Source organism: Artemia sp. Qi Xiang Cuo, chromosome 5 (genome assembly GCF_049724085.1).
Source record: "Artemia sp. Qi Xiang Cuo chromosome 5, ASM4972408v1, whole genome shotgun sequence".
In the NCBI taxonomy this organism is placed as follows: domain Eukaryota; kingdom Metazoa; phylum Arthropoda; class Branchiopoda; order Anostraca; family Artemiidae; genus Artemia; species Artemia sp. Qi Xiang Cuo.
The window spans coordinates 81959861-81982319 of record NC_142798.1 but is presented as its reverse complement, the minus strand read 5'-3'; the positions used below and the strand labels follow the sequence as shown (position 1 = coordinate 81982319).

The 22459-nt window shown below is 37.2% G+C and overlaps 2 protein-coding genes across 3 annotated transcripts in view; both read left to right on the top strand.

Moving 5' to 3' along the window:
- Positions 1–16620, top strand: part of LOC148952625 (uncharacterized) — a 184708-nt gene extending 168088 nt beyond the window's left edge. The window contains exon 6 of the mRNA XM_089088644.1: positions 16507–16620. Coding sequence (XP_088944770.1) covers positions 16507–16620 — 114 coding nt within the window. The remainder of the gene's footprint in view (positions 1–16506) is intronic.
- LOC148952624 (major facilitator superfamily domain-containing protein 6-A-like) overlaps positions 1–22117 on the top strand; it is a 747865-nt gene extending 725748 nt beyond the window's left edge. Inside the window, exon 12 of one of the 2 annotated variants that reach the window (XM_089089986.1) lies at positions 21290–22117. In XM_089089986.1, coding sequence (XP_088946112.1) covers positions 21290–21345 — 56 coding nt within the window. In that variant the 3' untranslated portion in view covers positions 21346–22117. The remainder of the gene's footprint in view (positions 1–21289) is intronic. The other variant, XM_089089985.1, reaches the window with a different exon arrangement.
- Positions 22118–22459: the final 342 nt, after the last annotated feature.

The following is a 22459-nucleotide window of genomic DNA, read 5'->3' as shown; positions in this document are numbered from 1 at the left end:
TGTAAGTTTTGTGTGTATGTGTGTGTGTGTGTGTGTGTGTGCGTAAGTTTTTGTGTGTGTGTGTGTTTTGTGTGTGTGTGTGTAAGTTTTTGTGCGTGTGTGTAAGTTTTAGTGTGTGTGTAAGTTTTTGTGTACATGTAAGTTTTTGCGTGTGGGTGTAAGTTTTTGCGTGTGGGTGTAAGTTTCTGTGTGTGTGTGTGTGTAAGTTTTTGTGTGTCTAAGCTTTTGTGTGTGTAAGTTTTGACGTGTGTGTGTGTAAGTTTTCGTGTGTGGAAAAATTTAGAAGTGTCCAACTCAGAAAAGCCCGAAAACGTAATTTGACATATCCCAAATCATAAGTTTCAGACAACACACTCCTATGAGCGGCTAAGAAATCTAGCTCAGAAAAGTCTGAAATAGCAAACTAGTCATCCCAAACTATTGGTTTCAGACAACAAACACCTATGATGGACTAAGAATCCTAGCTCTGAAAAGTTCAAATAGCAAACTATACATCCCAAATCGTAATTTTCTGACAACATACACCTATGAAAGGCTAAGAAACCTAGCTAATAAAAGCCGGTAAGAGCAAATTTAACCATCCTAAATCATAATTTTCAGACAGCACACACCAATGAACGGCTATGAACTATATTTCGGAAAGGTAAAAAAATAGCAACCCACGCCCCCCACATAACAGGTTTCAGACATCACAAACCAATGAAAGACTCAGGAATCCAACTCAGAAACGCCCAAAATAGCATTTTACATATCCGAAATCATAGTTTTCTGACAGGACACACCTATGAACGGTTATGAAATCTATCTCAGAAATGCCAAAAATAGCAAACTAGTCATCGCAAACTATATGTTTCAGGGAACAAACACCTATGAAAGGCTATGAAATCCAGCTCTGAAAAGTCAAAAGTAGCAATCCATCCATCACAAATCATAGGTTTCAGACAACACACACCAACGAAAGACTAAGAAATCAAGCTTAGAAAAGCCCAAAATAGTAATTTAAATATCCCAAATCATAGGTTTCAGACAACACTCACCTATGAACGGCTAAGAAACCTAGCTCAGAAAAGTCAAAAATAGCAAACTAGTCATCCCAAACTATAGGTTTCAGACAACAAACACCTAGGAAAGGCTAAAAAATTCAGCTCAGAAAAGTCAAAAGTAGCAATCCACCCATCCCAAATCATAGGTTTCAGACAACACACACCTATGAAAGACTAGAGAAATCCACTCAAGAAAAAGCGAAATAGTAATTTACATATCCCAAACTCAGTTTCAGACATTAAACACCTATGAGTGACTAAGAATCCTAGCTCTGAAAAGTCCAAAAGCAAACTATACCTCCCAAATCATAATTTTCTGAAAGGACACACCTATGAAAGGCTAAGAATCATAGCTCTGAAAAGTTCGGTTTCAGACAACACTCACCTACTGAAAGACTAAGAAAACCCTAGCTCAGAAAAGCCTGAAATAGTAATTATACATATCCCAAACTCGTAAGTTTCAGACAACAAACATACCTATGAAAGTGACTAAGAAATCCTAGGCCTCAGAAAAGTCCAAAATAGCAAACTATACCATCCCAAATCATAGGTTTTCTGACAAGGACACACCTATGAAAGGCTAAAAACCATAGCTCTGAAAAGTCAAAATAGCAAACTACATCATCCCAAACTCATTAGTTTCAGACAACACACACCTATGAAAGGCTAAGAAATCTCAGCTCAGAAAAGACAAAAATAGCTAGGCTACCTCATCCCAATCATAGGTTTCAGTCACCACACACCTATGGAAGAGTACAGCAATCCAACTCAGAAAAAGTCAGAAAATAGCAAATTACATATCCCAAAATCGGTAGTAGTGTTTCAGTCAACAGCACACACCAACGAAAGACTAAGAAACCTAGGTCAGAAAAAGTCTAAGCAACAGCAAACTACTTCATCCCAAGCACCATTGGTTTCAGACAACATTCACCTACGAAATACTAGAAAACCTTAGCTCAGAAAAGTCATGAAATAGCAAACTACACATCCCAAATCATAATTTTCTGACAACATACCTATGAAAGGCTAAGAAACCTAGCTCAGAAAAGTCGAAAATAGCAAACTACACACCACAAATCAAAGGTTTCAGACATCACACACCTACGAAAGACTAAGAAATCCAACTCAGAAAAGCCTGAAATAGTAATTTACATATCCCATATCATAAGTTTCAGACAGCATTCACCTACTAAATACTATATCCCAAATCATTAGTTTCAGACAGCATTCACCTATGAAATACTAAGAAACCTTAGCTCAGAAAAGTCTGAAATAGCCAACTACTCATCCCAAACTCGAAGTTTCAGACAACAAACACCTATGAGTGACTAAGAATCCTAGCTCTGAAAAGTCCAAAAGCAAACTATACCTCCCAAATCATAATTTTCTGAAAGGACACACCTATGAAAGGCTAAGAAATCTAGCTCAGAAAAGTCAAAAATAGCAAATTAACCATCCCAAATCATAGGTTTCAGTCAACACACACCTACGAACGACTAAGGAAATCCTAGCTCAGAAAAGTCAAAAAATAGCAACCCACACATCCCAAATCATAGGTTTCAGACATCACACACCCATGAAAGGCTAAGAAATCCGGTTATGAAAAGTCGAAATGGCAAATTACATATCCCAAATCATAGGCTCAGCCAACACTCACCTATGAACGGCTAAGAACCAGCTCAGAAAAGTCAAAACAGCAAACTAGTCATCCCAAACTATAGGTTTCAGACAACAAACACCTATGAAAGGCTAAGAAACCTAGCTCAGAAAAGTCAAAGTAGTCAATACCACCCATCCCAAATCATAAGTTTCAGACAACACACACCTATGAAAGACTAAGAAATCCTAGCTCAGAAAAGCCCGAAATAGTAATTTACATATCCCAAATCATAGGTTTCAGACAGTATTCACCTATGAAATACTAAGAAACCTCAGCTCAGAAAAGTCTGAAATAGCCAACTACACATCCCAAACTCGAAGTTTCAGAAAACAAACACCTATGAGTGACTAAGAATCCTAGCTCTGAAAAGTCCATAAAGCTAACTATAGCTCCCAAATCATAATTTTCTGAAAGGGCACACACATGATAGGTTAAGAAATCTAGCTCAGAAAAGTCAAAAATAGCAAATTAACCATCCCAAATCATAGGTTTCAGACAACACTCACCTATAAACGGCTATGAAATCTAGCTCAGAAAAGTCAAAAATAGCAACCCACACATCCCAAATCATAGGTTTCAGACAACACACACCTATGAAATACTAAGAAATCCGGTTATGAAAAGTCGGAAATAGCAAACTACATATCCCAAATCATAGGTTTCAGTCAACACTCACCTATGAACGGCTAAAAAACCTAGCTCAGAAAACTCAAAAATTGCAAACTATTCACCCCAAACTATATTTTTCAGACAACAAACACCTATGAAAGACTAAGAAACCAAGCTCAGAAAAGTCGAAAATAGCAAACTACACATCCCAAATAATAGGTTTCAGACACTACACACCTATTAAAGTCTACGAAACCTAGCTCAGAGAAGCCTGAAATAGTAATTTACATATCCCAAATCATAAGTTTCAGACAGCATTAACCTACGAAATACTAGAAAACCTTAGCTCAGAAAAGCCTGAAATAGCCAACTATTCATCCCAAACGAGAAGTTTCAGACAACAAATACCTATGAAAGGCTAAGAAACCCAGCTCAGAAAAGTCGAAAAAGCAAAATACACCTCCCAAATCATAGGTTTCAGACACCACACATCTATGAAAGACTAAGAAATCCAGCTCAGAAAAGTCAAAAATAGCAAATTAGCCATCCCAAATCATAGGTTTCAGTCAACACACACCTACAAAAAGCTAAGAAATCCAGCTCAGAAAATTCAAAAAAAATAGCAACCCACACACCCCAAATCATAGGTTTCAGACACCACACACCTACGAAAGACTAAGAAATCCGGTTATGAAAAGTCAGATATATAAAATTACATATACCAAATCATATGTTTCAGACAACTCTCACCTATGAACGTATAAGAAACCTAGATCAGAAAAGTCAGAAATAGCAAACTAGACATCCCAAACTATATGTTTCAGACAACAAACACCTATGAAAGGCTAAGAATTCCAGCTCAGAAAAGTCAAAAGTAGCAATCCACCTATCCCAAATCATAGGTTTCAGACAACACACACCTATGAAAGACTAAGAAATCCAGCTCAGAAAAGTCAAAAATAGCAAACTACAAATCCCAAATCATCGGTTTCAGTCAACACACACCAACGAAAGACTAAGAAACCTAGCTCAGAAAAGTCAAAATAGCAAACTACTCATCCCAAACAATTGGTTTCAGACAACATTCACCTACGAAATACTAGAAAATCCTAGTTCAGAAAAGCCTGAAATAGCAAACTATACATCCAAAATCATAATTTTGTGACAACGCATACCTATGAAAGGCTAAGAAATCGAGCTCAGAAAAGTCGAAAATAGCAAACTACACATCCCAAATCATAGGTTTCAGACACGACACTCCTATGGAAGACTAAGAAATCTAACTCAGAAAAGTCAAAAATAGCAAACTACATATCCCAAATCATAAGTTTCAGTCAACACACACCAACGAAAGGCTAAGAAACCTAGCTCATAAAAGCCTGAAATAGCAAACTACTCATCCCAAACTATTGGTTTCAGACAGCATTCACCTATGAAAGGCTAAGAAACCTAGCTCAGAACAGCCTGAAGTAGCAAACGATAAATCCCCAATCATAGGTGTCATCAAATCACCAGCCAGGAAAGCGGGGGTTTCGTGCTTAGTCTTTGAGGATCGGGGGACCCCGGGTTGATCGGGTGTCGTGGGTTTGTGCGGGGGGACAGGGTGGAGCCGGGGGATGAGCTTTGGGGTCCGGGGAGGTCCTGGGGGGGTCCGGGTAGGCGGGTGGGGAACAGGGAGGGTATTTGAGGGCCGGGGGGCCATTTGGGGACCGGTGGAGGGCCTTTGGGACCCCGTTGGTCCTTTGGAAGCTCGATGTGCCTTTGGGGGCCCGGGGATGGCATTTGGGGGTCTGGGTGGGCCTTTGGGGCGCCGGTGGCCCTTTGGGAGCTTGGGGGGCCTTTGAGTGTCCGGGGGACAGTTGGGAGCCTGGGGGACATTTGGGGCCTGGGGATGGCCTTTGGGGGTCTGGGTGGGCCTTTGGGGGACCGGTGGAGGGCCTTTGGGAGTTTGGTGGGCTTTGAGGACCGGGGGCTTCCTTCGGGTTGGGGTAGGAGGATTGGAACCCTTTGGGGTTGGGTTAGAGGACCTCACAACACTGTTCAAATGAAACTTGTGTATTATAAAGACCACAGAGTTTCACCATTAAATTCTCTTCTAAAATCTCTTCAAAAATCTTCTTTTAAAATGTCTCTATCTGTTTCACCGAAATAGTTCCATAACCTGTCTAAAACGGTTTCGCCCAAATAATCCCTAAACGTAAATTCAGCGTGTTCCTTTGTTATTGGCATCTCTGCGCTAACGCATTTCAAATTAATAAGAAACCTGATTTCGCGCGCTAAAACAATTCATCGCTAAGATGTTTCTTGCAGAATTGTTTCCATGGCCTTTGGTTATTAATATCCTTTGGAGTTCGACCAGTAAGAACTGTTCCCGAGGCAAAGACATTAATGACTTGGATCTATTCCCGGAGAAATGTTTCTAGGCGAAAATTTTTAAAGTCTGACAGATGATGTCATTGATTAATTGATCTGTCAAGAAAGGGGAAATTAATTTGTTGTTTCTAAGGGGAATTATTGATTCACGATAGGTGAATTGAGGTCGACAGCACAGGTGTTCCAAGGTCGATGTTGTTGTTGTTGTAAGTGCACGCTCTCAGCGAATGTCAAGGTCGATGTTGTTGTTGTTGACACACTTTGATTACGCAATCAATTTCTCGGAAATTCACTTCCCCTCGAGTCCTAGATCAATAAAATTGTTCCCGTTAGAATTCAATGCGCATGTGCAACCTTCGTCCCGGAGCTATTACACATAGAAACATCAAATAAATCGACCTTGGAAAAAAGAGGTCATTGACCCCATTAACCACGTGTTCTCCGTAATGACTCTATGCCCATATAAGGAGTTCGTTCTGTATTCTATGCCCATATAAGGAGTTCGTTCGTGGATCCCTTCCGTTAGAACCTTAAATACCCCCTGGGCATAACTTACAACGCTTGCCCCTAATCTCTAGGGTTTGTTTCAACCCCAAACGCCTTGTTATATGATATGTAGACTATTTTGAATAGAATGACTATCTAAAAATTTCTATTAGATGTATTTCGGGACAGTATGATGTATGGGGGGGAGGGGAGGGGGTAGCTGCCCTCCGATCACTTTGAATCTTAAAAAGAGCCCTAGATATCTGATTACCAATCCAATTATCCCCCTCCGAAATTTATATGACCACGCTTTTTATAAAAACCTTATATGTCCCCAGGGCATAACTTACAACCCTTGCCTAGAGGGCTGGGGGGATTTTTATCCTCAAAAACATAATTTCCAGAACTTTCTGATACGCTGAACAAAATGGCTATTTCAAAATTTTGATTGTAAGTGTTTGGGGAAATGATGGGCACGGGGGGTATTTGCCCTCTGATCCCTTTCGACTAATAAAAATGGTAATAGTCCTCTCAATTTCCAATCGAATGAGTCCTACGTTGAACAAAATGTCCATATCAAAATGTTGATCTGAAATGTTTGGGGAATAATCGGATGATTCTCTCTCTGATTACTTTCGACTATTAAAAAGGACAATAGCCCTCAAAATTTCCAATCCAATGATCTCTTTTTGAAGTTTGTACGACAAAGAGGTTTTCATACTCAAAAACATAATTTCCGGATCCTTCAACTACGTTCAACAAAATGGCTATATCAAAATGTTGATCGGAAGTGTTTGGGGAAATTCTTTAACTTCTTTATATGCCCGAAGGGAACAAATTAGGACACTTGCCCTGAGGGCTATGGTGGGAGGGCTGTCATCCTCAAAGACATATTTTCCAGACCTTTCAACTACGTTGAACAAAATGTCTATATAAAAATGTTGATCGGAAATGTTTGGGGAAATGATGGGAATAGGGAGGGGGATTCTCCATCCGATTACTTTCGACTATTAAAAGGACAATATCCCTCTCAATTTCCAATCCAATGATCCCTTTTAGAAGTTTTTACTACAACGCTTTCTATAAAAACATTATAGGCCCCCAGGGTATAACTTACAATCTTAATCCTGAGGGCTGTGGGGGGGGGGGGGTTGTCATACTCAAAATTATAATTTATGGACCCTTCAACTACGTTCAACAAAGTGGCTATATCAAAATGTAGATCAGAAGTGTTTTGGAGAAATGATGGGCATGGGGGGTTATTTGCCCTCCGACCGCTTTTGACTACTTATAAGGGCACTAGCCATCTCAATTCCCAATTGAATGAGCCTTTTTTCAAGTTTTTACGACAACATATTCTATAATAAGCTTATATGCCCCCGGGCATAAATAACAACTTTAGCCCTGAGGGCTGTGGGGGGAGGGGGGCTGTCATACTCAAACACATAATTTCCTGACCTTTCGACTACATTCAACAAAATGGCTATATCAAAATGTTGATCGGAAGTGTTTGGGGAAATTATGGGCGTGGGGGGGCATTCGCCCTCCAATCGCTTTCGACTGTTAATAAGGGCACCAGCCCTCTCAATTCCCAATTGAAAGGGCCCTTTTTGAACTTTCTACGACAACACTTTCATTAAAAACCTTATATACCTCCAGGCGATAACTTAGAACCTTTGCCCAGGGGGCTGTGGGGGGTTTGTCATCCTCAAAGACATAATTTCTGGACCTTTGAACTACGTAGAACAAAATGGCTATCTAAAAACTTTGATTGAATGTGTATGGAAAAATGGTGGGCGAGAGAGGGGGTTAGTTGCCCTCCAATCACTTTCGACTATTAAAAAGGGCACTAGCCCTTTGAACTTCCAATCGAATGAGCCCTTTTTGTAGTTTCTACGATAAAACTTTCTATAAAAACCATATATGCCACCAGGGCATAACCTACAACCCTTGCCCTGAGGGTTGTGGGGGGGGGTGTCATCCTCAAAGACCTGACTTCAAAACTACGTTAAACTACGTTGAAGAAAATGGTTATTGCAAACTTTTAATTGGATGTATTTTCGGAAATGGTGGGCAAAAGGGGGGTTTGTTGCCCTTCAATCACTTTCAACAATTAAAAAGAGCACTACCCTCTCAATTTCCAATTGAATGAGCCCTTTTTTAAGTTTCTACAACACCACTTTTTGTAAAATCCTTATATGCCCCTAGGGCATACTTTACAGCCCTTAACCTGTGGGATGGGGGGGGGGTGTCATTCTTAAATACCTAATTTATTGAACGCTCAACTACGTTGGAAAAAATGGCTATCTCAATTTTTTATTGGATTCGCTCGGGGAAATGGTGGACGTGAGAGGGGGGTTCTTTGCCCTCCAATCACTTTCTACTATTGAAAAGGGCACTAAGCCTTTCAATTTCAATCTAATGAGTCCTTTTTGAAGTTTCTACGACAACCCTTTCTATAAAAACATTATATTCCCCAAGGGCATAACTTACAACCCTTTCCCTCAGGGGTGTGGGGGTTTATCATCATCAAAGATCTAATTTCCAGAACTTTCAACTGCATTGAACAAAATGGATATCTCAAAACTTTGATTGCATGTGTTTAGGGAAATGGTGGGCGTGAAAGGGGGGTTAGTTTCTATCATAAAGGGCATCAGCCCTTTCAATTTCCAATTGAGTGAACCCTTTATGAAGTTTCTACGACAACTCTTTCTAGAAAAAACTTGTATTCCCCAAGGGCATAACTTAGAACCCATGCCCTGTGGGGTCTGGGGGTTTTTCATCCTCAAAGACATAATTTCCAGAACTTTCAACTACGTTGAACAAAATGGCTGTCTCAAAATTATGATTAGATGTGTGTGGGAAAATGGTGGACGTGCGAGGGGGGTTCTTTGCCCTACATTCACTTTCTACTATTAAAAAGGGCACTAAGCCTTTCAATTTCAATCTAATGAGTCCTTTTTGAAGTTTCTACGACAACGCTTTCTATAAAAACCTTATATGCCCCAAGGGCATAACTTACAACCCTTGCCCTGAGGGGCGTGGGGGTTTATCCTTCTCAAAAACTTAATTTCCAAAACTTTCAACTGCATTGAACAAAATGGATATATCAAAACTTTGATTGCATGATTGGGGAAATGATAGGCGTAAGAGGGGGGTTAATTGCTATTAAAAAAGGCACCAGCCCTTTCAATTTCCAATTGAGTGAACCCTTTATGAAGTTTCTACGACAACTCTTTCTAGAAAAACCTTGTATTCCCCAAGGGCATAACTTAGAACCCTTGCCCTGTGGGGTCTGGGGGTTTGTCATCCTCAAAGACATAATTTCCAGAACTTTCAACTACGTTGAACAAAATGGCTGTCTCAAAATTATGATTGGATGTGTGGGGGAAAATGGTGGACGTGAGAGGGGGGTTAGCTGTCCTCAAATCACTTTCGACTATAAAAAAGGACACTAGCCCTTTCAGTTTCTAATCAAATGAGATTTTTTGAAGTTTCTACGACAAAGTTTTCTACAAAAACCTTATATGCCCCCAGGGCATAACTTACAACCCGTGCCCTGGAGGGCTCAAAGGGTGTTATCATCCTCAAAGACTTAATTTCCTAAACTCTCAACTGCGTTGAACAAAATTGATACCTCACAATTTTGATTGCATTTGTTAGGGGAAATGGTGGGCGTGAGAGGGGGTTAGTTGCCCTCCAATCACTTTCAACTATTAAAAAAGGCACTAGCCATTTCAATTTCCAATTAAATGAGCCCTTTTTGAAGTTTTTACGAAAACACTTTCTATAAAAACCTTATAAGCCCCCAGGACATAACTTACAACCCTCTCCCTGAGGGCCGTGGGGGGCCATTTTGTTCAACTAGGTTGGACAAAATGGCTATCTGAAAATTTGGATTGGATGTGTTTTAGGAAATAGTGGATGTGAGCGGAGGGGGGGGGGTCAGTCGCCCTCCAATCACTTTTGACTATTAAAAAGGGCACTGGCCCATTGAATTTCTAATTCAATGAACCCTATTTGAAGTTTCTATGACAACTCTTTCAATAAAAACCTTATATACCCCAAGGGCATAAATTAAAACCCTTGCCCTGAGGACTGTGGGGGCAGTATCTTCCTCAAAGACATAATTTCTAGATCTTTCACCTACGTTGAATAAATGGCCATCCCAAAATTTTGATTGGATATGTTTGGGGAAATGATGGGAGTGGAAAGGGATTTAGTTGCCTTCCAATCACTTTCGTTTATGAAAAAGGGCACAAGCCATTGCAATTTCAAATCGAATGAACCCTTTTCAAAGTTTCTACGACAACTCCTTCGATACGAAGTGTCCTGGTCTAAGACCAGCCCCCCTCCCCAAAAAAAAATTGTGCCAACATCGTTCTTTACTTAGGCAGCGCTATTGTGCTGCCTATGATATATTTTTGGAAGCTAATTACATTTTCCCTTGTTTCATTAAGGACAAATAGCCCCATATTTTTAGTATCATGGAAATGCGATGAGTAAAAATGGTTAGTCTAAACAAAATTGAGTGCCTGAAATAAAGCCATCAAAATGATAGGGAGCCACTGCTCTACTCTTTTGGACGATTCTGGAGGTTCTAAGCAGCCAACAGATCATTGTGAAAGGGACATATCACTTAAAGCACATTAAATGTAATAATAGTCTTATAGAATTACCGTAAAATAAAAACTCGGTAAGTAAAATTGGTAAAATAAGGTACTTCCTAGGAAATACAGTGTAAAATTGGTGTTTTAGAATTGCCCTATAGCTACACGACCAGTTGAGCATTTCTTTTACAGCATCACTTACAGCTTTTAAAGATTTTTTTTAATGATTCTGATTTTCTGGGGCTTAAAAAAGGTAATGCTCCTTCATCTATAGTTTCATCGATTTAATTAACTGTCCAGTTTATCTCTTTGGTAATCTTGTGCCTAGAGTAATACCTCAATAATTGGACAGTTCCTGATTTCAGACATTGACTTTTACAGAAGAATAAAAAATAAAATAACATCAAATTTACCATTATTTGGAAGTAAAATAGATATTTTTTCCCACATTTAAACCTAAGAAATGTAACCCTAACAGCCTTGCATATATTAAATAGCCGTATTCAGTCACATTCCTAACATCATATACGTGTTATTTTTCATTTATTTATTAAAGTACCAAATACAAGTGAAAAAGAGGTTTGTAACATTTTGATGACTTTGATTAACTAAGCACTGGATCATAATAGCAGAACATTCAGTCACTTTCACAGTCATTAAGACTGTCATCAACAGGATTTGCTTGAAAATCTAGCTCCTCTCCTTGAAGATTCTGATTCAGGTGACCATGCCTGTTCCGAAGCCCCCCTCCCTCCCCAAACGAAAGTTTTGGGTACGACCCTGAGGATTATATATCAATTTCTACCTCCACTCCCAATCTCCCTTAGAGCTAACTCTGTACTTATCTGAAGATACTTTCAAAACAACTGTTGAAACACAAGAACGGTTAAACTAGAAAAAGAATTTCTGTAGTCATTAACAACTCATTCGATAGCAATTGGTTGAAAAGCCGGCTAAACCTTAGAAAAGAGCACTGAAACATCCAACTTTCAATTGACCGAGCTTCCTCAAACGCTAATTTGACCACCCCTTCCACATGAAGTGGCATTGGGAAAAGATAAACAAACAAATATTAATACATTGAATCTTTACGGGTTTTTACTATAGACAGGAGAATAGACAGGAGAATAGAAATGTCAGTACCTTTCTAATGAATATCCAGAGTTATCCAAGGGGAAAATAGGGGGAATTTTCCGCAGGGTAGGGAGGTCTGTGGGGGGGGGGGCGGATATTTTTAGGGTGTGTGGGGGGTAAACAACGGCTCCTAGGGAAAAGACGTCATGAATACAAGATTTTTCTGAGATGTGAAATCTAAAATAAAATTGAGGATATTGATTCTACTCTGGCCCTCCACATTGTTGAAAATCCAGATCATGTAGTTCTGTTTGATGAGGTAACTTTAATATTTAAAGGAAATGGATTTCCGCATTCTTTTAGGAAGGCAATCGAACAGTCTTTCTTCTGCTCAGTTATAGATAATTCAAAAGTTTAGTTTTCCTTTTTTTTTTGAGCACTGAAGACTGCTGAGGAGATGAAGTCCCTGACGAAATATTTGTTTCTATAATTTTCACTTCTTTTTTGTCCGTTGGCTCACATTTTTCTCGGCTATTTAATATTATTATTTTTTTCTTGTTTGTCATATGTCAATCCTGCTTGTAGCCCATTCTGTCTTTAACAGTTCACAGAACTAATGTAATTTTATTTCAGCTAATATTTCACCATTTTAAAATTATAATTACCTGTACTATAATACACTTTATCGTTCTGATAACAAGAGACCTAAGACTAAGAAAGACAGACGACTGTTTAAACCGGGGAACAGCTATACACAAACAGGGTTGCCACTCAGCCGGTTTTTTTGGTGCAACTTTGGGTGGCAAAATAGTGTCAATTTTGTAAAAAGTGTTATTTTCAAAAAATTTGCCGCTCGTGACGCTTTGCGTCGCTCGCATTCATATCAACAAGCCTTTTAAATTGAAAATATTGACCAATCCGCTTGGGATCATCCCCGCGTGGTTTCCCGCATCTTTAAATTCTACAACATGAAATGTCAGATCTAATGCCATCTATCAACTATCAGATAGAAATTTTGATTTTACTTAGTCAGTGCTGATTTCCGAGTTTGCGCAGCACTTCCACTCTTGTCAACTTTCCAGCCCCCCTCCTAAAAACCTGTTAAAACACAAATGGTGCCTACTGTATAAAATGGGAACTCCTCCCACAGAGTAATTTCTTCTTCTTTTTTTTTCTGAGCAGACTTTGTTCATAGTGTGAAAAAGGAACGGAAAAAGAAAAGAGGAAAAACCTTCATTTTTTTTTCTTTTGAGTAAACGGAAAAAAGGGATAGCAATACACGTCTACATTAAGGGTTGTTCATCGAGTTTTTCCATAGAATGGACTATTTGGATTATTACAGTGCATTCAGATGCTTGAAACTTTTCTTTTCTCCGAAAATGCTGAAGAGAATGCCACAAACATAGATCGTAGCTATTGATGACCCTATCATAAACACAATTAATAGTGGTTCAGACACTAACTCTTTCAAATAATTTATTTGTCAAAAACTAGTAGAAAAACAATAAGACAGCTATATCATCTAATCTGTTTATCACAACCTGAATAGAATAAGTTTCACGAGAACTCTCACCACTCCCAGTATATTTTTCTTTACAATGTCTCCAGGGACTAGGGCATAGGAACAGTCAACTAGAATTTTATAATAAGGGCATAGGAAGTATCAATATGAAAGCACCTTTATAATAAAAAACGAGCATTTAGATTATCAGCATGAAAGCACATTTAAAATCAAAAATTAGTGTGAATGAAATAACTAAAATGAGGAAGTGCGTCCAAATTAAATTTATGTAATGATGTAACATAAATTTAAGTAAGAAAAAAAAGTGAAATTAGATTGTGATTTTTCTAATGATTGCATAGGATTTAAGATAATGGAAGTTTTGGTATCAATTTTTTTAGAATGATGGTTATGTATGAATATCCATTTGTCCATTGCTAAGAGTTCAAAGAAAAAATATGAAAAATATGAACGGAAATGTTAGAGCGCATTTTTGCGTCACTGGCCCAGTCACTGAAGAGGTCATTAGATATTCTTATGGGACGCCAGTGAGCTCAGTGGATGTTTTTGCGTTGCTGAGTCGTTGTGTGATGTCACCAGTGAGCTTCTCAGTCACTGGGCTTCAAGAGCTCCAGTCAAGGAAATCGATGAAAAGACGCGTAGAGTTAAGCAGTCACTGGCCCAGTGACTGGTTAACATAGTTATAGCTATTAACATAGTGGCACAAAAATACACTCGTAGCTTTTCTTGCTCTTTTCTTCTTTGAATTGTAGTCAACCCTGAACTAATAAAACATAAAAATTGAATTCAGACCCACTCAAGAATTGCAAACTGCTTGACTGACTTATCGTCTATGAGCCTACAAAATTATTGCAACAACACAAAATAGTTGAACTAAACAACTGAAAACAATGGAAGGCTTCTCCACCACATTGCAGTTAAATGTCTGTCTCTGTCCTCTTCATTGCCAAGTATTTCGTACCAAAGATCACTGAATGATCTTCGCTTATCAGTGATAAGAATAAGAATATAAATATTTCTCACACACAGATAGAGACAAACACGTTTATGTTTTTCACCGCACAGAAAGATTCTTGCATCCAATAATTGCCGCGCGCGGAGTTGAGATAAGAATCTTAACTGACAGAAAAAGGATATCGATGCATATCTGAATTGACAGTTTTCCTTCCGGTTTTTTGTCTGAAAAAATTCTTTTTTTGTAAAATAGTGCTACTTAGCAAAAAAAGTGCCACTTTTGCTAAAAAGTGTCCTAATAGTATCAGGTGTCCCAAAAACTGCCATTTAAAAAAAAGTATCAAAAGGGACACTAAAGTGTCACCGGTGGCAACCCTATACACAAAACAAAACCATATTGAACCCTATTTCCACCAGCCTCTTAGCGTTTTTGTGCTCTGAAAATTGCAAGGCGTCGTAAAATATGTAGGATACCGGTAAAATACATGAAATACCGGTAAAATACATAAATTAGGTAAAATATGGAAGTTACGCAAAACAGGTAAAATACCAGTTTTACGGGGCTCCGTAAAATTACGGTAAAATATCGAATTTTACCATGACCAATTTTACCAGTTACAACCCTAGCTAATAGGTAACAATATATCCACTAAAATAAAAATTACTTAGTCTTACATAAACATGAGGACGAAAGGGGAAAGGAGAGAGAATACACAGTGGCGTATGCAAAAAACTGGAATTTTCATTGTCTTCCTTTTTCTCAGGTAAAAGGGAGGGGAGGTACATATAATTGTCTTTTTCGACACCCTGTCAGTCTGGACACCCATATTAGCGAGCCAAGACTAGACCAAATAGTTCAGCAACTGAAGAAAGTGGAGGGACAAGAATTTTTTAAACTTTACCTTAATCAAAATAAAAATAGAAATGTTTCTAGATCTGATCAAAATTGCTTCAGTTAGGGTGCAATTTAAGATAACACAATTGAGAGCATTGCCAAAAAACGCAGAAAATGTTTACTCGCGGAGAATATGGCTCTTACGTTCTTCAAGAGAAAAAAAGGGATGGCTTCCCCATAGTTAGGTAAATAACAAATAGGTTTGTGCATTTTATGGTAAAAGCATGAAATTTGGCAGATATGTGCAAAAAAATATGGAGAATCTGACTGAGGTCAGAACCACATTTTCTGACGCGATTATCGTGCCGTTTTCCGTTTTTCTGCGCGGGAAAAATAGCTGACTTTCAGAGTAGAAAATTCTTCCGATCAGAGGATCCTCTCTAACTAATTTGTCTCTCCTGATCCCAAAAATATGCTTACTTTTTTCGTTCTACTCATAGTTACTGAGTTATCATCATTTTTAATACTACGCTCCATGCACTTCTTAGTAATTTCCGCTTTCTGACTTTGTATTTTTCATCGTAATCGCATAAAAATTGGTGAACATGTTACGGAAAATGTGAAGAATCGACTAAGTCGCACATCCAAATTGGTCTCCGATGTTCTGCACTACCTTGCGTTTTTCCGCGCGAAGTAAAAAAACACAAATTTTGAGAATAAACGAGGACCGAATTTTAGATCTCTTTTCCGACTACTTCGAGTCTCGCAATTCCAAAAATGTGGATTTTTGCAATCGAATTTTTGATTCACAAATTATCAGTTTCACAACTATGGTTTCTATGCCATACTCTAACAAGAACTCATGCCCTTCCTATAAAGCTCCGGAGGAGATCATAAGTTTTTGACTGTAAGTAATTAATTACCATTTCAGACCTTCTCAATAAGCTTTCAGTAAAAAAAAAAAAAAAAAAAAAAAAAAAAAAATCATTTATTCAACTCAAACAGCTTGACTTAAGGAACTTCGGACGTAAGAAACATACTATTATGATAATAAAATGTAGAATACTAAACTACTTCAGGTATTTCAAAATAGTTAAACAATCACATGGATCCATGGAATAAAATAGTCACTTTCGACTCGTTTCATCATAAAGATTGCTAAAAAAGAAAATGAGGTTCTCACAGACAGGATACAGGTCGAAATTGGCTTCCAACAATTAAAACTACAAAAAGTGCATTGCTGATTGTACTGATTATCACAACCTTTGCACGAACAAAGGTCTGTGCATTTAAGGGAAGATTCTGCACATTTGTACCTGTTTTTGCACTTTGTTTTACAGGCACATTTGAACAGCTCTTTGCAAATTGTCGCTGCCTCAGGAAGATTAGTCCAGAAAGGCTCCCAGCTTCCGTCATGCTTCACCCAGCCGTACAAAACCGATGCCCATATCTGAGCCTGCAAGTAAGCGCGTTTGGTATGTTGCTCAAGAGCAGCCACTTGTTGGGGGCAGTCTTTCCATTCTGGCTGTTTTTCGTGTGAAAAGCTCCTTCCGCACACTGTTTACTTCAGACAAGCAGCTTGATTTTTCGTACAGAATGACGACGAATCGCTGGATGTATGTAAAGTGACAATCTAGGAGCAGGGCTCCTGATAAACTCAGAGTAACAAAAGTCGGAAGAATGGATTCCACAGCATTCCAGGTCTTCCAAACACCGTGCTTTCCAAGAAAAGCAAAAGGAGAATTCGTATTGTATCCAGAGAAGGCATGCAAAAAGAGAAGGCTGCGAGACCAGTCAGATCCTAGACGATAAGTAATATCGTGAATGGGCAGTATTTTAAACTGTTTCCTTCAAAGCGAAAATATCATAAGAAATTTTGTCTGTGTGCAAAGTTTCAAAAAATTTGTCTGTGCGCGACACAAATACCTAATATCGCTTTTATACTTAAAGCTTAGTTCTGACAGAGCGCGAACAAAATTTGCTCTGCGATATTTCGCATCGCGCCGCTTTGGGGAATTCGCCATGTAGTTCTCACAGTCCGCGAATTTCGTTACTATTGAGAAAATGCAGTTCAAAAGTAAAAGAAAAAAGAGACTCATCAGTGCTGCTGCAGCTTGCTTGCTCGCCCAGTCAGTTTTGAACTTGAGAAAAAAGCCAAAAAAAGTGTGGGTGAGGCCTATTTACAGAATTTCTGGAGCGAATCACGATAGCGATGCGAATTTTTTCAACTTGAGCTTGAAGCGCTGCGAAGCGAAGATTTCGATGAACGAAGCGTATTTTCTCCGCGGGGCGACGCGAAATTCCCTAGGCGATACGAAATTCGCGCTCTGTCAGAACTAAGCTTAAGGCAGGAAAGACTATTAGTCACGCGGTGAGACAACATCAAGAAATCATAGAAGCGGCAAAAATACAGTCTTCTGAATATTGTATGTCATGATATGAAGACATTTATAAAAGAAAACAGCACTTATTAAAGGTAAATGGTACGTTACTTGTTCTCTTCTCATATGCTTTCTCTTTAAAAAGTACGTGTCACGTGGATTTTCTTCTTTTCTTTGTTAAATCTACTAGCTATGTGAGGTATTTTGAGTCGCGTTTTTAAACCCGCAAATGGTCCATTCATTCAGACCACAGTCGTCACTTGCACATTAAGGTGAAGAACAATTTGTAATGTAGATATACGAAAGACAGTCTACACCCGGTGATGATGAAAGTGATGATAACTCTGTAACGGATGGTTGGATATTAAAATTAGGCAGATTCTCAGACTCAATTTACTCGATTTAGCCATGAAAGATACTCTAAGCGCATCTACTAGCTCAGTATACAGAAAAGAGCACGACCCGCGATGATGAAAATGACAATAACTCACAAACTACTGATCTGATTTCAAAAATGGGCACATTTTCAAAATCAGCAGACCCGAATCAACCAAAAATGATCCTTCAAACGTCCAAATACTTCAATTTAAAAAATACACAATTTTCCGCGCGGAAAAACGTGGTGAAACGCAAAATAAACGGGCTCAAAAAATGTGGTTCTGTCCCCTGGCAGATTCTCCGTATTTTTCTACATATGTGTGTAAATTTTAGTTCTTTTACCATAAATGCACAAACCTTATGGAAATTGGCGCTTATGTACCTAACTATAAGACAAGAATTCTTTGAGTTGATGTGTAACTTTTGTTATTATACAAACAATATAAAATACACTGAAAACAAGAGTATATCTCATAAAAATCCTGTGATATTTATATAATGAGCAATAATTTACATATCTATTTAGAAACTAAGGAATAAAAAAAGGAGAGAAGATAAAACAGAAAAAATGGCGCAAAGGAAGACAGCTTGAGTTCCAATATTTTACGTCATGTTGTAAATATCATTTCAAAGCGTTTAGGGTAATGAAGGGTATTTAAAAAGTGACAGGGGTGTAATTTCATCAAGAGTGGAGGGCAAAGTTGGAGCCGATTTTTCCAAGTCAAGTAAAAATGACTAAGTGTAATGAGCCATATTATACCATAAAGGCAAATATATATTGAATAAAACTGATCTTTTTCTGTGGATGCTTGAATCGTGTAGTCCTATCTTAGTTTTGACAAGATTTTTCAAAGACGCTAAATTTCCGGGGGGGGGGAAATATCACCCCTACTCCATAGCATATTACATCTCTGAAAAGCAACTCTTGAAAATAAACATCAGAATTGAAAAAAAATGAATTTCATTACCATAAATATTTCGAAACAACCTGCGTCTGGTGCTGATACCATTAATGTACAGCTCATTAAGTTTGTTTTTACTTAACAGTAAATATTAGCATATTAACATAAATTAACATTTATTATAAGTTATATTAATATCTATTTTCATTTTGAAATAGAGGAAACACCATAAAAGGCTTTAGTCCTGATCTTTATCCAAACTTTTCCATCGGTCAGAATTTCTAAGGTTTGAAGCTCAGATCTAAAAAAAAATGCAAATTTTGTATTTTTCATAAAAATGGATGTTTTATTGTTTTTCAGGAGAAAATGGTATTAAATTAATGGTCCTAGGTTATAGAAAGAGGGCCCATTCAAACGGATATATAAATTTCAAGTACTCCTCGTGGGTAACGAAATAGGTTTTACCATAAAAAATTCTAAATTCTGAAATTTGAATCTTGTAATGGCTATATTTGGCCGAGTAGGGCCAAAATACTAGGGCTGTTCTTTTACTCATCTTTGTGCTAAGATCTTCTATCTTTTGATAAAGAACGCTTAAAAGTGAAATCTTAGCATTAAGATCTTATATCTTATAGCGTTCTTTTGCTAACGTCTTTCATTTTTCTGCTCTTATCAGCGCTTTAAGAACAATGATGAGTTCTTTGATCATTGTTCTATATGGCAGAAAGGTGGCATCCTTCACACTTTTTGCTAACATCAATGAGCTTAGAACAAAGATGAGTTAAAAGAACGGAAATCTTTGCAGAAGGATGTGAGATCTTAGATGTAAGATCTTCAAACGAAGGATATGTGATATATAATCACGAATCAACTATTAGGGAAGAACTCATTATATTTTTTGAAGGGGGATATTCCTGAAGGGGGTTTCCAAAGGAGAAACCAGATCATTGGGGATGTCAACAATCAAAGGAGGAGGGGGGGGGGAGAAAATTTGCCCAGTAATCTTACTTCAAATGAAAATCAAGAGCTAATGCTAAGTAACAAGAAAATCAAGCAAGTGCATAGCTTTATTTACATGAACAGCGTACTTAATAAAGATTTTGGATGCCAAAAGTACAATAGAGAGGGTAGAGGGAGTTTCTCTTGAATTCGAAAATTTTGGAAGAACAAGAAGATACGTGTTCCAACTAAGCTTAGCATACTAAAAGTTACCCTAGCAAGAGATCATTAAGTATAGCCCTGAAAAGTTGACGCTTCAAGAGGCCGAGGAAGAAGCACTAGATGTTTCCTATAGGAGCTGTTCGAGGCCAATTTTAAGTACTCGTTTGACTGAGCGTGTATCAAACAATAAGCTGCGTGAAAATTTTGGCTTAGTCCCAAATTTTTTAGGAATATAATGAAAGAAAAGTTAAAATCGATAGGTTATGACTGGAAGAACACCTTTGGAATTTTTGGAAGAGCACAAAGATAAGTGTTCAAACTACGCTTAGGGATATTTTTTATCAATTGAAAGAAAACTTTTTTTCAATAACATAAATTTTTTTCAATAAACTAATTTTTTCAATAACAAAAAAAAAATGATTTCGTTTCTCCTAATATTTCAATCAAACTAAAATCCAAGCCAAATTGGCTAATTTGTAGTTTAGAACTTGAGACTGATGTTGATTAGTCTTTAGTACATATTGGTATAGATCATAATCAGTATTTATTGGATTGGATTCATAAAGTCAGTATTTCTAAATCTTGAATTTTGGCACACCAAGAGCTCAGAGAATAAGGAGTATTTGGGGAGACATAGTGTTATTCTGTCAGGGATGGTATACATACTATAAGTTAAGTTGGGAGTCTTCTTACTTTTTTTGTCAAGGTTTCAACTTTAAAAAAAAAAAAAAAAAAAAAAAATGAGCCAAAATTTTCTGCGTTATCTACAAAACTAGAAACATTGAATTGTACACACAGGAAAAAAACAAAACCTTATGAGGTTTATATATTCTCCTTTTTATAGCAAAGCGTAGTTTTCAATTTATGTTTCTTCAAAATTTTGCTTTGAGGACAGTGTGGTCCTCATTCAAGATTTCATATATTTTGATGCATATCATCTTCAAAGCAAAAAATTTTAATTTTAGACAAGAACTGTTTCCTTTTCATCTCAATTGTTTCAACTGTTTCATTGTCAATTTTCTGTTTATAAAATTCATTTTAGTTTTTATATTTTCCTCGTGAAATAAAAAGTTTCGAGGGAAAAGGGTAGACTACCCTTTCCCTTGGAACTATTAAAAATAATTAGATTGAATAAAATTCCAGAATTAGTATTTTACTTTAAGAATGAAGACGAATAAGAGTTTATTTCTAAAAATTCAAAAATAGAAAATTTTTTGATAAAAATAAAAATTAAGAAAAACCTCAATAGAAATTTTAGGGGGAACGATCAGGAGATTTTGCTTATCCGGATTTTATTACAGGAGAAACAGAGAAGAAACATGAAGAGCATCGAGCACCGTTCTTTGCAAAGCATTAGACATATCATCTTAAAAAGGTCAAATGTTCTCTTCGAACAAAAGTGGCCCCTACACGTCCTTGCTGCATGGTTCCAGAGCTTCAAAGTGTCAATAAATTTAAGAAGTGTTTCTGCTGTTTTAATTGCTGCAATAAATTGCTAACAAAAAATTTTATATATCCTTGGAAATGTAAATGTTAACTAGCTCATTGTTCCAAAAATTTCAGAGAATTATGCGATTTATCACAAAATATTAAATCGACCCCTTTAAATTACCAACGAAGGTGAAAATGGTATTTCATAGTTTGAATAAAAAAGAAGAAAAATCAGAAACTTCAGTTTTTAGTTAAAAAGATCTCCATATACAATTAAGTAGTTTTTTGTAGTAATACCTGCCATATTTGAAAAAAGAAAAGAAAAGTGGATGAAAAATCAGTCGAAAAAAAAGCTAAAGATATATGGCTCCAAACTGCCTATTAAAATGCAGCTTTTCTTTGAAGGTAAGTTGCTTTTGGGAATCAATCGAGTGTAAATGTTTGAAAAATGTATATAAAATGTCAGAATTAAACATAGCAACATTGACAAAAATTTGTAGTTGTCCTAAAATTTTATAATTTTCAAGCAGGCAAAACAAAAATCTTGGAAACTCGTGGTTTTTAGGTATGAATAGACTTAAGGTGGGTTCAGGGGGCAAAAATGTTTATATTTTGACATTCTCCATACTTTAAACATAAATACTTTTGTATTCTATTTTTGAAAAGCTGTGAAATACATTAATTATACATTATTTGTTTTTTTTAATCAAGAAACTTCCAAGTTTTTAGGAAAACCTTCTACTAAATCCACAATATATTATTTGCAAGAACTTTTGCTGAAGGATTGTTCCAGCGATTCTTTCTAACGACAAATTGCCATACATTCGGAAAAACATGTTCCTTGGCATAAGTTATCGCTAACAATTTTTCTATTTAAAACGACAGATACACATCTGTTACGAAATTTTTGTCATAACTAAAGTTAATAAAATTTTCGAACAAAAATCTTAGCCTTTTCATTTTCAAATTTCGGCCTGGACGGATGATTCATGACAAAAAAACAAAAAATAAATAGGTCAAGATAACATCCCAGCAAAAAT